This window comes from Danio aesculapii, chromosome 10 (genome assembly GCF_903798145.1).
Source record: "Danio aesculapii chromosome 10, fDanAes4.1, whole genome shotgun sequence".
Classification (NCBI taxonomy): Eukaryota; Metazoa; Chordata; class Actinopteri; order Cypriniformes; family Danionidae; genus Danio; species Danio aesculapii.
The window spans coordinates 43,887,085-43,901,370 of record NC_079444.1 but is presented as its reverse complement, the minus strand read 5'-3'; the positions used below and the strand labels follow the sequence as shown (position 1 = coordinate 43,901,370).

General features: G+C 33.4%; 1 protein-coding gene across 1 annotated transcript; it reads left to right on the top strand.

Moving 5' to 3' along the window:
• Positions 1–4,419: 4,419 nt before the first annotated feature.
• Positions 4,420–13,842, top strand: arrdc3b (arrestin domain containing 3b). Its single transcript, XM_056466747.1, has 8 exons — positions 4,420–4,890; positions 7,071–7,152; positions 7,238–7,385; positions 9,186–9,288; positions 9,379–9,635; positions 10,878–11,034; positions 11,141–11,283; positions 12,341–13,842. Exons 1-8 carry the CDS (start codon positions 4,611–4,613, stop codon positions 12,407–12,409), a joined length of 1,239 nt encoding a protein of 412 aa, XP_056322722.1. The 5' UTR covers positions 4,420–4,610; the 3' UTR covers positions 12,410–13,842.
• Positions 13,843–14,286: the final 444 nt, after the last annotated feature.

Sequence of the window (14,286 nt, the reverse complement as noted above, 5' to 3'; positions counted from 1 at the left end):
AGTATAAATTATACCTATAAACTATATATAACATTGTTTTCTATCATATTTTGTATGGTGAGGGTCAAACAAATACAATTATGTAATTAAATATTCATTTTTCCTTTTCCTTCAGCTTAGTCACTTATTCAGCAGGGGCCGCCACAGCGTAATGAACCGCCAACTATTCCAGCATATGTTTTACACAGCGGATGCCTTTCCAGCTGCAACCCAGCACTGGGAAACACCCATACACTCTTGCATAAAATGAAAATATGTACTAAAATAAAATTTATTTGTCTGCTATGTCCACTTTTGATGTTGAAAATTCAACTCTAGTTTAACAAAATGACTTTTATTGACATTTAAGTAGTTTGAAATATAATATAATGTATAAGAAATAATATAGAGAGAAATAAACATAAAATGGGAGTTTATTTCAAGGTTTTTGAAGCATAATATACAACACCAACATTACAAATGTCAATAAAAGTCACTTTTTTATCTTAAGGTTAAGAGTTGTTGTAATAAAGATCCCATAATGCAATTTAAAAACATAAATAAATAAAAACATGAATCACAAAATACTGAAAATTGCTGATTAAGGATATTTTTTTACATTGTGTTATTATCAGTGGTGCAGTCCTACATAAAAAAGGTGGTGTACTATTACCCACCCAATCCAAATTTTAAAAGTAGGCAAAGAAACAACGAATGTCAATGTTTCTTTGATTCATTAGCTATATATATATATATACTAAACATCATTTACCTGTAACTATTGACTTCCAAAAAAGTCAATGGTTACAGGTTTCCAGCTTACTTCGAAATATCTTCTTTTGTGTTCAACAGAATAAAAAAGACAGACGGGTTTGGAACAAGTAAAGATTGAGTAAATTATGACAAAAATTTAAAAAAGGACAAATATTTAAACAAATTTATTCATTTTAATCCCAATTCAATGATTTATGCTTAGGTAAAAGCGACCCCAGCAGACCCGGACATTGGCTGAGTATATTGAGCTGTATTTAAATGTATTTGAGTATATATATATATATATATATATATATATATATATATATATATATATATATATATATATATATATATATATATATATATATACTCAAGTACATTTTATCCAGATATTAAATAAAACTGCCAATTTTTTTTTATTCATAATAGCATAAATATAAACAAATTAAAAACTTAAAGGCTAATTTACATATTTCACTATCATATTATAAGTTATAATAGGATTTTTTTTTAATACGCAATGGAGCAAGTTAACCAAAATGCACCAACTGCAACAAATTAAGATGTGAGTTAAAAAACATTTGGTATACCGTTAAAGGAAACACGAATACGCATTCATTAGGGACGTTTAATCACCAAAACACGTGAGTATACCGAGGGTATGATCATCAGAAGTCGTAATACCCAAACAGCTCGTGGAAAAAAGTAGGCATACTGAGTATACGTGCGTATAGCAAGGACTACACCACTGGTTATTATGTGCAATAACCACATTTAGCAGGCAGGTGGCAGTGAAGAGGCATAGGAAGAACACATGAACTCCAAACTTCACTGAAACAATACAACCATCACTTAGTGGATAAAGCAGACTACATTCAAAATACATTAGAAAGCCTGATATCATGCATGCGAGTAGGCTATATTTTATTTAATGAAGAAATGTTTCACATATTTTCCAGAGATGGGTTGCAGCTGGAATGGCATCCGCTGCGTAAAACGTATGCTGGATAAGTTGATGGTTCATTCCGCTGTGGCGACCACGGATTAATAAAGGGACTAAGCCGAAAAGAAAATGAATGAATGAATGAATGTTTCACATAAGGTGGCTCAGTGGTTAAAACTGTGGCTTCACAACAAGAAGGTTGCTGGTTCGAGTCCCAGCTGGATCAGTTGGCATTTCTGAGTGGAGTTTGCATGTGCATGTTTGCTCCGGTTTCCCCTAAAGTCCAAACACATGCGCTACAGGGGAACTGATTAACCAAATTAGCCATAGTGTGTGTGTGCGTGTGTGTGTGTGTGTGTGAATGTGAGAGTGTATGGAAGGGCATCCGCTGTGTAAAACATATGCTGGAATAGTTGGTGGTTCATTCCGCTGTGGTGACCTCTGATGAATAAAGGGACTAAGCAGAAGGAAAATGAATGAATGAGTTTGATTTCTTACTGTAGTTTAAGTAGCCTTCAGTTTGCTATGTATGTTATCATATGCAATAACCACATTTAACAGGCAGGTGGCAGGGAAGAGACACCAGGAGAAAAAATGCTCCGCAAAACCCTGAAACAATTTTAATACAATCAATTATATAGTATATTTTATTTAATCAGGAATCTTCAGAATACTTGACATTTGAAATAAATCTGATTCATTTCCATGTTACTTCCTTCAAACACTTTGTAATATTAAATATATCTATATTATATATGCCAGTGTACTCCTCACACACCAGCTATAGGTGAGAGACTGTGATAGATGTGGGTGGGGGAGGAAATTTGGCCAGGACACCGGGTTTACACCCCTACTCTTTACCAGAAGTGCCATGGGATTATTAATAAGCACAAAGAGTCAGCACCTCGGTTTAACGTCTCATCCGCAAGACAGCGCTCACTGACATTATCGTGTCCTCTTCACTATACTGGGGCATTAGGACTTACACAGACCGCAGGTTGAGTGCCCCCTGCTGACCTCACTAACACCATTCCCAACAGCAGTCTAGTTTTCCCATGTGGTCTCCCATACAGGTACTGACCAGGCTCAGCCCTGCTTAGCTTCAGTGAGTGACGAGTCTTGGGCTGCAGGGAGATATGGCCTGTTTTGCGTTGTTGTTGTTGTTGTTGTTGTTATTATTATTATGTTTTAAAATACCTATTTTTGTATTATTCATAATATTAATGTATTTAATTGCCTATTTTGTTATGTTAATAATAATATTAATGAACTAAATGACTGTTTTTATATTAATATTAATATGTTATCTATTTTTGGTATTGTCATTCATTCATTAATTCATGTTCAACTGCTTTTCCGGGGCCGGGTTGTGCAAACCGTCCCAGTACATGCTGAAGGTCCATGTCTGATGAAGCCAACAGAACAACATCGTCTGCGAATAACAGAGACCAAATCCTATATTGTTTTTATTATTAATAATTCATTTAATGATCTATTTTTGCATTGTTATTATTTGTAATGTATTTAATTATTTATGTTTGCGTTGTTGTTGTTGTTATTATTATTAATGTATTAAAATATTTTTTTCTATTATTCATTATATTAATGTGTTATCTATTTTTGTAATGTCAGTATTTAATTCATTTTTGTCACGCTGTTATTATTAATGTAATTATCTTTTTTGTATTGTTATCATTTATTAAAATATTTAATGATTTATTTTGTATTGTTATTATTAAAGTGAATGTAAAGACTGTGAATATTAATGTATTTTACTATCTATTTTGATTATTATTATTATTACTCATGTATGTAATTTTCTATTTTTGTCTTGCCTTTTATTTGTAAACAATTTATAAAACAATTTTGGATTGGTATTATTATTATTATTGTTATTAATGTATTGAAATACCTATTTTGTATTTATTTATAATATTAATGGATTTAATCTTATTTTTTGTCATGCTGTTATTAATAATGTATTTAATTATCTATTGTTTGCATTGTTGTTATTATAATGTATTTAATTAATGTTTATTATTATTAATGGATTTTATTTATCAATGTTTTCTAATAATATTATAATAATGTATTTAATTACCAATGTTTTCTATTATTATTATTATTATTATTATTATTATTATTAATGTATTTAATTATCAGTATTTTCGTTAGTATTATTAATAGTAATGTATTTAATTACCAATGTTTTCTATTATTATTATTATTATTATTATTATTATTATTATTATTATTAATGTATTTAATATCAGTATTTTCGTTAGTATTATTAATAGTAATGTATTTAATTACCAATGTTTTCTATTATTATTATTATTATTATTAATAATGTATTTAATTATCAGTGTTTTTATTAATAATAATGTAATAAATAACAATGTTTATTATTATTATTATTATTAATAATAAGGTATTTTATTATCAATGTTTTTAATAATATTATTAATAATAATGTATTTAATTATCTAATTTTTTTGTATTGTTACGATTAGTAATATGAATGTAAAGATTGTGAATGTAAATCGAATGTTATCTTAGCCTTTCTGTGCAATTTTCAAAATTGTTAATGCCTTTCTGTTATTGTTCAAGAATTGACTATTAAAAAAGTAAAATAAAAAGATTGATGGAGCTCTGAGAGGCGGAAGAAGAGTCCAGCTGCCTCTTATCGATTGCGCATGCGCAGTCGGCTTGTTTTTCGACCAAACGAGGTATTAAAGCAGAGTCAGAAGCAGAACTCGAGAGATACAGCTGCATCTTCACATGCAGTTCCAGCACAACTTCATGAACAGCAGGCAGCTATAGCAAATAACCTGCCTGCAGCCTTTCTGCACGGCAAAACAACCCTCACAGATGAATAAAACAGCCGATGTTTTGATTCTGAATTATCTTACAGTTGAGTAAGATCTCCATCATGGTGCTCGGGAAGGTGAAAAACTTCTTTGTCAGCTACGACTGTCTCAATGACAGCAACGTCCCGGTGTTTGCCAGTGGCGACTTCGTCTCAGGTCGGGTGATTGTTGAAGTCACCGGAGAAATTCGCGTTAAATCGTTAAACATTCACGCAAAGGGACTGGCGAAAGTTCGCTGGACGGAATCGCGCAGTGCTGGATCTAACACAGCATATACACGGCACTTCACCGAAGAAGTGGAGTATTTAAACCACAGAGATGTGCTTATATTACACGACAGAGGTAAGGGGTGTTTATTATTATTAAGTAGTAATAATATTCAGGTATTAATGTTTGTGGGACTGCAATGACAGAAGTGTGCTCCTATTATGTTATCTCTTGTAATTTTCAATGTATATACCTACAGTTTGATTCATTAGTGAAATGGGAACTGTATTTATATGTAAATATATGTATTTAACATGTATTTATATGTTGATGGTAGCCAATCCTGCTGATTTACAATAATAGTCTAATATTTAATTAGAAACCTCAAGTACGTTAAGAAAAACAAAAATCCTGAATGAGATTTTCAATTATTTGTTTAAAGTAGCTTATTCTGACATTATTATCGTTTTATTTACGTGTGTTTGTTATAAAACACCAACCTATACACAACATATCCTCCTGTCCAAACTAGCGTTTAACTTTAAATATTTTCTCTCGATGTCTGCTGTATCGTGTTTACTTTTGTATTGTAATCACATCGTTACATTCGTGTTTTGTTTTAAGCGTTATAGTTTCTTTCATAGATGATTCTAGTAAGTTTGTAGCCTTTGTTCGAAGCGGTTTAAACCTGTTCAGAAACTGGTGTAGAGGGGGTTGTGCTGACCGAGCCTCTACTCGCTGATTGGTGGAGCTCAATCCTGTCTCTTCTCTGATTGGTGGAAGTGCTCGTGTGCCCCCGGTGATATCATATCTTTGCAGAAGTGTCAAGACTGCAACAACTTATTCGCAACAGACACAAGACTGAATAAAAGTTAGCAAAAATGCAATTGTTGAGCTGTCGTTACTTAAATACACCTAATAATCAAGCAATGGATTAACAAACACTTTATTTTCCTCTTGTTAGAGTGATTTGTTAACTTATTCTCTGAAATCATATTATGTTTTGGTTTTCTCTTGTCAAACTGAATTGAATGTACACACTGACTAACAGCTATTACAATTAAAATGTGTATTTTCTGTAATGAAGTGTGTGTCAGTAATAAAATAAGTTGAATTGTATTTCATCTTTGTTGTCTGTATTTCTTTAAGCGTGTCTTTGATTTTCTTCAACCTTTACATCTAAACCTAAAGCGTGAACCACGCTGCAATACACATGTGGCTTCCTTATGGGGGCGTATTCAAGAGAAAAAAACATTTCGGCTCAGCCAATCAGGAGCCGCCTAGTAATGTATGCATGAGGAAATCCGGCTGAGAGCGGCTGCTCGCGCCGGTTCAGTCCGGTCCTCTCTAGCTGCTGGCTGCCTTCAGACTCACAGTTATTTACAGCAGGCTGTGGAAATGCTGAGGTGGCAATAAAATAAAGGACAGAGATATTACATATGCTTTAAAAACAAAAAAGTGAACGAAAACGTGTTTATGAATGTTATTTGGGACCACTCTTTTTGGTGAAAGAGAACTAGCAGAACGTAACATAACAATCATACACATACACGATGCTGGATTGTTGTAACTGGGTCAAATGTGGATTTTTAAGATAAAAATGTAACTCGCATACACTCAAAAATTATTGTTTTTACTGTTTGTTCAAACTACTAATTTAAAATGAGCTAAAACAACACAATTCTTGCATTTATTTGGGACAACTTAATGGTTTTATGTTCAATCCACTTAAATTTGTAGAAACTAGTAAGTTAATTCCTTCATATTGTCCCAACACAAGTTGATTGTTTGGAACCCAGAATTTTTTACAGTGTATAAATACAAAAACCAAACATTAACCATACATTGGGTTGTTTTTAAATTGAATTTAACTTGACATTACATTCCTATGCTACAATTGAATTCATTTTTAGTTATGAATTGCATTATTCAAAATTAATAGTTATCCAATATGTATAGTTAATTTTAAGCTACTGTTAAAATCTAACTTTTGCATTAGACTCTGATATTAATGACTAAATCCTAGGTTTTTTACAATATGAATACAGTGCGGCTAGGAAAAGAAAATACTGAGACTAACTTATTAATTATGCTTAAATATATATCCTTAAATATAGATACTTTTCTGTACAGTTGTTTTCTGAGCCCAAAAAAGTGGATAATATTTGATCATGATGATCTTAAAAGTTTCACTGGTTGTATAAGTGAAGCAATGAAACCATGTGAGCTTTTTGTCTTGTGTTTTGGGATCTTAAGGAGTTTTATACAGACATAGTATATTGGTATACCAAATTTTATTCTGCTTTTTTTTGTAGATGACGACTGCTGCGATGAAGCCTTCACCGTTCTTCACTCAGGCCACCATGAGTTTCCCTTCAGCCTTGAACTGCCCCAGACGTAAGTAACGCTGCTGTCTGAATATACACATATATAATGTATAATGACTGAACCGCTTACATTATTTTTTCATGGCTCCTTTCAGGCCTTTGGCGACGTCTTTTGAAGGCAAACATGGCAGCGTGAGGTACTGGGTGAAGGCAGAGCTTCACAGGCAATGGCTCCTGCCTATGAAGACCAAGAAAGAGTTCACCGTCTTCGAGCACATTGATATCAACACACCATTGTTACTGGTAAGACAAAAACATTTTGATGCCTAATTGTGTTTTAGTGTGAAACTAAACATTTGCGCTAGCCGTGGAGTGATATTTTTATTTATTTATTATTATTTTTTTTTATTAGAGGCTCAAATTGATTCAGAGGCCTTCAACGGTTCTCACATTATTACAGTTTATTTTGCTATAGGTTAAAATAACATGGTAATACAATAGGCCAAATACCATAGTGTAATACTGTAGTGAAGTACATCAATTAATCTGTTGTGGTGATTCTATAGTTGCTATGGTAACAGAACAACTATAGTAACATAAACAAATCGATCTGTTGTTTTGATCCTATAGTTGCTATGGTAACATGACTATAGTAATATAAACAAATTAATCTGTTGCTCTGATTCTAAAGTTGCTATGATAAGTCAACGACTAGTAATATAAACAAGTCAATATTTTGCTTTGATTCTATAGTCGCTATGGTAACACATCAACTATAGTAATATAAACAAATTAATTTGTTGCTTTGATTCTATAGTTGCTATGGTAACATGACTATAGTAATATAAACAAATTGATCTGTTGCTTTGATTCTAAAGTTGCTATGATAAGTCAACGACTACTAATATCTAGTTGCTATGGCAACACAACGACTAGTAATATAAACAAATTAATCTGCTAGGGTGATTCTATAGTTGCTATGGTAACATGACTATAGTAATATAAACAAATCGATATTTTGCTTTGATTCTATAGTTGCTATGGTAACACAACGACTATAGTACTATAAACAAATTAATCTGTTGCTTTCATTCTATAGTTGCTATGGTAACACAACAACTAGTAATATAAACAAATTAATCTGCTAGGGTGATTCTATAGTTGCTATGGTAACACAACGACAATTGTAAAATAAACGAATAGATATGTTGCTTTGATTCTATAGTTGCTATGGTAACACAGCGACTATAGTAATATAAACAAATCAATCTTTTGCTGTGATTCTGTAGTTGCTATGGTAACACAACGACTGTAGTAATAGAAACAAATTAATCTGCTGTGGTGATTCTATAGTTGCTATGGTAACACGACGACTATAGTAATATAAACAAATCGATCTGTTGCTTTGATTGTATGGTTGCTGTGGTAAAAACGACTATAGTAATAAAAACAAATTAATCTGCTGTGGTGATTCTATAGTTGCTATGGTAACACCACGACTATAGTAATATAAACAAATCGATCTGTTGCTTTGATTGTATGGTTGTTACCACAGCAACCATACAATCAAAGCAACAGATCGATTTGTATAAAAACAAATTAATCTGCTGTGGTGTTTCTATAGTTGCTATGGTAACACAACGACTATAGTAATAGAAACAAATTAATCTGCTGTGGTGATTTTATAGTTGCTATGGTAACATGACGACTACAGTAATATAAACAAATCAATCTGTTGCTTTGGTTCTATAGTATTAGTACTATGGTATAGTAGTTCATATTTTCAAACCATATTAGTGCGCACTGTGTATATTTTTGTGCATAAAAATATATGCATGAATGTACTGTATGCGATATTTGGTTATATTGATGTATATAATACAAATTATATGTATTTATGCTGTATATGTGTAAATATATTTTTGTATATTTAAGCATTTTATGTACAGTATGTGTGTGTGTATTTATACATATATACATAAATATAAACAGTACACATGCATAGAATGTATATACCAACATTTATTTTGGATGTTTGACAGCACTAATATATTTACATGTAATAAAATCTGGTGTCTAAATAATTCCCTGTCTCCTCCACAGTCTCCTCAGGCTGGCACAAAGGACAAAACTCTTTGCTGCTGGTTTTGCACCTCAGGACCTGTATCACTAAGTGCCAAAATCGAGAGGAAGGGCTACACTCCAGGTAAGATGATGAAGACAGCTCACCTGTAAAAGCGTTATTAATTTGCGACACTTGTTCAGATTAGGTGAATATGCTTGGTTTTGTTTCCAGGAGAGAGCATCCAGATCTTCGCAGAGATTGAAAACTGCTCTTCCCGCGTGGTCGTGCCAAAAGCAGCTCTTTACCAAACCCAGACCTTCTTCGCCAAAGGGAAGGTCAAGGAGATCAAGCAGCTCATCGCTAACCTGCGCGGAGATCCTTTACATTCTGGAAAAACCGAGACCTGGGACGGAAAAATGCTGAAGATCCCACCAATATCTCCGTCCATTCTGGACTGCAGCATCATCCATGTGGAGTATTCGCTCATGGTGAGTCCACAGGGTTATTTATACTCAGATCAGGGATGCACGATATGGGAAAATATGCAATAGTATGGTTTAGTAATGTGCCAATATTATTTTTAGCCTTTTATAATAGTTTTATTTTTATTGGTCATTTAAAAAAGGTAATGATCATTGTAAAATAAACAGGTGATAGATTTTATTTAACATTAATAAAAACATTATATGAGGAAGCTAACATTTAGACTTTAAAACTAGTGCTGCACAAAGGTTAATTACATCCAAATTAATGGTTTGTTTTGACAATGTATGTGTGTACGCTCATGCATGGATATATTTGAGAAATGTTTATTTATATTTAGATTTAAATTATATATACATTTAAATATCTATGCAAAAAAGGTATAGTTTTTATATAAGTGTTATGTTTTATATAGGTATAGAAGGTTTTGTATAGTAATGCATCTGTGTGTGTTACATAAACATAATGAATATATATAAAACACACACATATCTTATGTCAAAACAAACTTTTATTTTGGATGTGATTAATTGCGATTAATCTCTGGTCAGCACTATTTGAAACCTAAACTGAAAATGCTTTGTGACAATTATATTATTGTTGTATTAAATAATATAAAGTCATTTATAATTTATATAACTTTGGAAATTTACCTCAATATCTTACTGATGTTGAAAAAGCACATGGCATAACCACATTTTATTGACCGTGAATGAGTTTTCAGCTCATATTTTTGACAATTTTTTCAGCAGAACATGCCAAATATGGTGCAATCCTGCTGTTATTATTATATTTTTTTTAATGTAATGATAATACAGAAATAAACACAATCAATGTGTTTTTGATTTAATTAAATCTAATTCTGCCAAAAAAACAATATCGAGGTGCAAACATTTAGTCTTTAAAACACTATGAAGGACTGTAAACCTCTGCAGGTATTCTGTCTCTTGATTGGTTGTCGTAATTTTTGTCTCTCGTTTTGAGAGTGTTCATTTATGGGCCTCCCTAGCCAATAGCAGAACAGCGCCTACTCGGGAGGCAGGGCTAAAGATAGTACAGCCTCATCTGATTGGTTAAATTTGGATAAACAGCCTATGCATGCAACAAGAAATGTAAATTATTGCATTGCGATATAGATTCAAGCTAACAATCAAGCTAACAATACTGTTTTGATATTTTGTGCTGAGCTAATTTCCTTCACTGATCCATGATGTCTACAATGCAGCTAACTTCTCATTTCTCATCAGGTGTATGTGGACATCCCTCGAGCTGTAAACCTGACCCTAAACCTGCCGCTGGTCATCGGCACCATTCCCCTGCACTCTTTCGGCAGCAGAACATCGTCCGTCAGCAGTCAGTGCAGCATGGCTATGAGCTGGTTGGGATTGCCTGAAAGACCCGAAGGTACGGCACAAATCATTTTTAATAAACTCTACACAAGTTCTGTAAACAGTAAGCTTTTAATTGTTGGTTTTTGGTCTAATGTTGGCTTTCTTCTCAATTTTTCCAGCTCCACCAAGTTACTCTGAAATCATCACTGACGAGGAGCGACAACACAACCCGGATCTCCCAGCGGTTAGAGATGATATTGAAGGACCACTGTATGCTTACATTCACGAGTTTCGCTTCCAGCCTCCGCCTCTGTATTCTGAGGTGCGTTGAGTTTCTAGACCTCATAGTTTATAATAAGGATTCACCAATATGGAATTTTGGCCAATACCGATAATTCTTTAGAGTCGGCCGATAACCGATATATTAGCCGATGAATATAAATTGTTTAAATATGTAAAATTTTTCTGCTTGACACGTTAGATTTGGCAGATAACCGATATATTAGCCGATAATTTTAAATATTTATCATTTTTCTGCTTGACACTTTAGATTTGGCAGATAACCGATATATTTGCCGATAAGTATAAATATTTATAATTTTTCTGCATGATTGCAAAATCAAAAGGCCAAACGTATACAGTGAACAACTGATTTTATTTTAAAACCAATTCTTTTCTATGGCCACTTAACCAAAGCTAACCAAAATCAAAAAATTAGATACACATAATACATCATTTATGTAGATATCGGCCTAATTTTGTTATCTGAGTGATAATGATAACTAGATCCAGACAGAATCTGCTGAAACTTATGGGTATTTCTGTGCAGAATGAAAAAAATCTGGATTTATGCAGAATGATTTTGGTAGTGACTCAAAACTTAAAACATGAAATAAATAAATTTTAACTTTTTACCTTTTCTTTAGGGTTTAGCAATGCAAATTTAATTAGATACACTTGTTTGATAAACAAAGCAATCTCTCATATAATATGTCTATTAAAACACAGAATATATTACTTTTACAAACTGTATTGTAACTAAATCATATAAACATTTGCATATTAGTTAAAACAATCACTGAAATTTAAATCTAAAAACTGAATAAATATATATTTACACACATTTTATTGATTTTATTGATTTTATTGTATTAATACATTCAATGATGAGCTAAAAACCCGCGTGCTCAGATTTGGATAGCCACTGACATATCTGGCATTCATAGTTAATAATGGGCTAAAAAACCTGCATGCTCAGAAAAATTTATCACATAATATAATATCGGTATAATATCAGATATATCTGGTATTCATAGTTTGTACATTGCTAACCCATTTGAATTCCTATATCATTAAACCTTTTTCTTTTTCCCCAATAGGTTGATCCCCATCCTGATTATGTGTGCGGATCGATGGACAGACGACCAGACAATTGTCCATCCCGCTGAAGGAGTGACCGCGCCTGACCAGCGCAGTCAGGGATCAAAAATCTCTACAAATCTCCACTCGAGGTTTGTCCTTCCTCCATGAGGAGACGCGAGCTGCCATCCTGGTAACACAGATGGAAACACTCCCAATCTGGGTCGAGTCAAAAAATCTGCTGAAGATCTTGATTGACTCCCTACCCTCTCCATCACCGGTGATCAGGGCGTGCAGACAGGATTAGTTGGAGTTAAACTGTGCCCTTGACACCGGGATGCGTTAAAGAGAACACTGTCCAAATGCAAGCGTTAATTTGGACGTGATTTAAAGGTACCAAGAGCAACAAATAACCCCCAAGCATCCTGCATCCACTCCAGCAGAACATTTTGTCAGTTGTTTTCATTTTGTCAATTGTTTCTTGGAAGAGAAGTGGCTTTACCACATTGATTTTTCTCAAATGTACTTGAGCATGTTGAATAATGTGGACATGGCAAGATTATTGGTGGGATTTTTGACACGCCGTGTTGCCTTTTTGCTTAAAAGAAACTGCGAAAGCATCAAAAATGGCACTTGGTACCAATTCAAGTGGCGAAAGAGGAGAGATCATTGACTGAGGACACTCATCGAGATACAAGACATTCCTGAATCAGTCCTGCAGCTCTCGCTGTTACAAGAATACGCAGAAAACTGCACTCCAGGTCTCTTGGTTGACCTAACTAGCCTCTCAATGTCTTTGACCTATTGGCTTTTGTTCTGTTTTCGTTTGACGACAATACGCACTTTTCACCAATCGCATTCAAAATGTATATCGGAGCTTGGCTAATAAGTCTGACGTTTACGTGTGATTTAGGTCTGTTTGTTTACATAAACACACTGTTAACAAACTAGAATCACTAGCTACGCTTATGAATGAATAAAACCATCTCTGTGGCCTTGACACAAAACCATGTTTGTGTTTTCAGAGTTTTAAGGCTGAATTTGTGCGCTCTGCTGATATTTGCCTATTATAAAAGGGACTTTTTGTGAACTGTATGCATCTTTGTATTGATGTTTGTGCTTGATTAACTGATGAAAGTTGTCACTTGTTTTAAGATACTCTGAGAACATTCTCAAACGTGTGCACTTCCAGGGAAATAAATAACCCTCACAGAGACTGAATATATCATGCATACTGCATATCGGAAGCAACGCTGCTCTTCAGACAGGCAGAGCTAATAAAAATGGCTTCCTTTTTTTTCCATTTCAGGGCTTGATGGGTGTGAATTCTAAATGTGAGAATGGTGCAATATCCACTGTGTTTTCAGTGTGTTTCCACATAGTTTTGTATTGTTGGCTTGTTTCTAACTTTTGTACCATTTTGTAAGTCATCATGTTCTCACGGCAAAAAAAAAAAAATAATGAACATTTTGTCTGTTTTTGCTCCAACCTGTTTAAATAAACATGCCATTTTATACAAAAAATCTGCAGTTTTTGCTTTCCTTGCTTCAAAAACACAGATTTATATTCATACAGAAAGACAAAGACACATTTGGCAAACAAAGTGTTTCTACATGTTCAGACAAAACATTATGATCACTTTGACAAGGCTATATATCATCATCGCAATTGCTTAACGCTCATACAAAATACTAAAAACCCAGACATAGTGATTACATCATGTGCCAAAGCGTGTCTAGAGTTGTGTCCTGAAGGTGTAAATGTACAATATGTCTGTTAAATATCATCAGGCAAAATCTTTAACCAGTTTATTTTGCTGACTTCCTCGCGCAAACCTGCATGAAAAATAGGCCTACTATAGTCATTTATAGTAAATACAGTGTTTTTTTTAACCATACTGCAGTCAAGTACTTGAATTAATTTGTTCTGTGATTTTATAGTTACGGCGATAGGGTGGCTCAGTATT

Bases quoted from the DNA above. Each gene is read 5' to 3' on its own strand.
- arrdc3b (XM_056466747.1), top strand. From the start codon at position 4,611: ATGGTGCTCGGGAAGGTGAAAAACTTCTTTGTCAGCTACGACTGTCTC. The intron at 4,891-7,070 runs GTAAGGGGTGTT...TTTTTTTTGTAG, and splicing joins GCTTATATTACACGACAGAG to ATGACGACTGCTGCGATGAA. The intron at 7,386-9,185 runs GTAAGACAAAAA...TCTCCTCCACAG, and splicing joins TCAACACACCATTGTTACTG to TCTCCTCAGGCTGGCACAAA.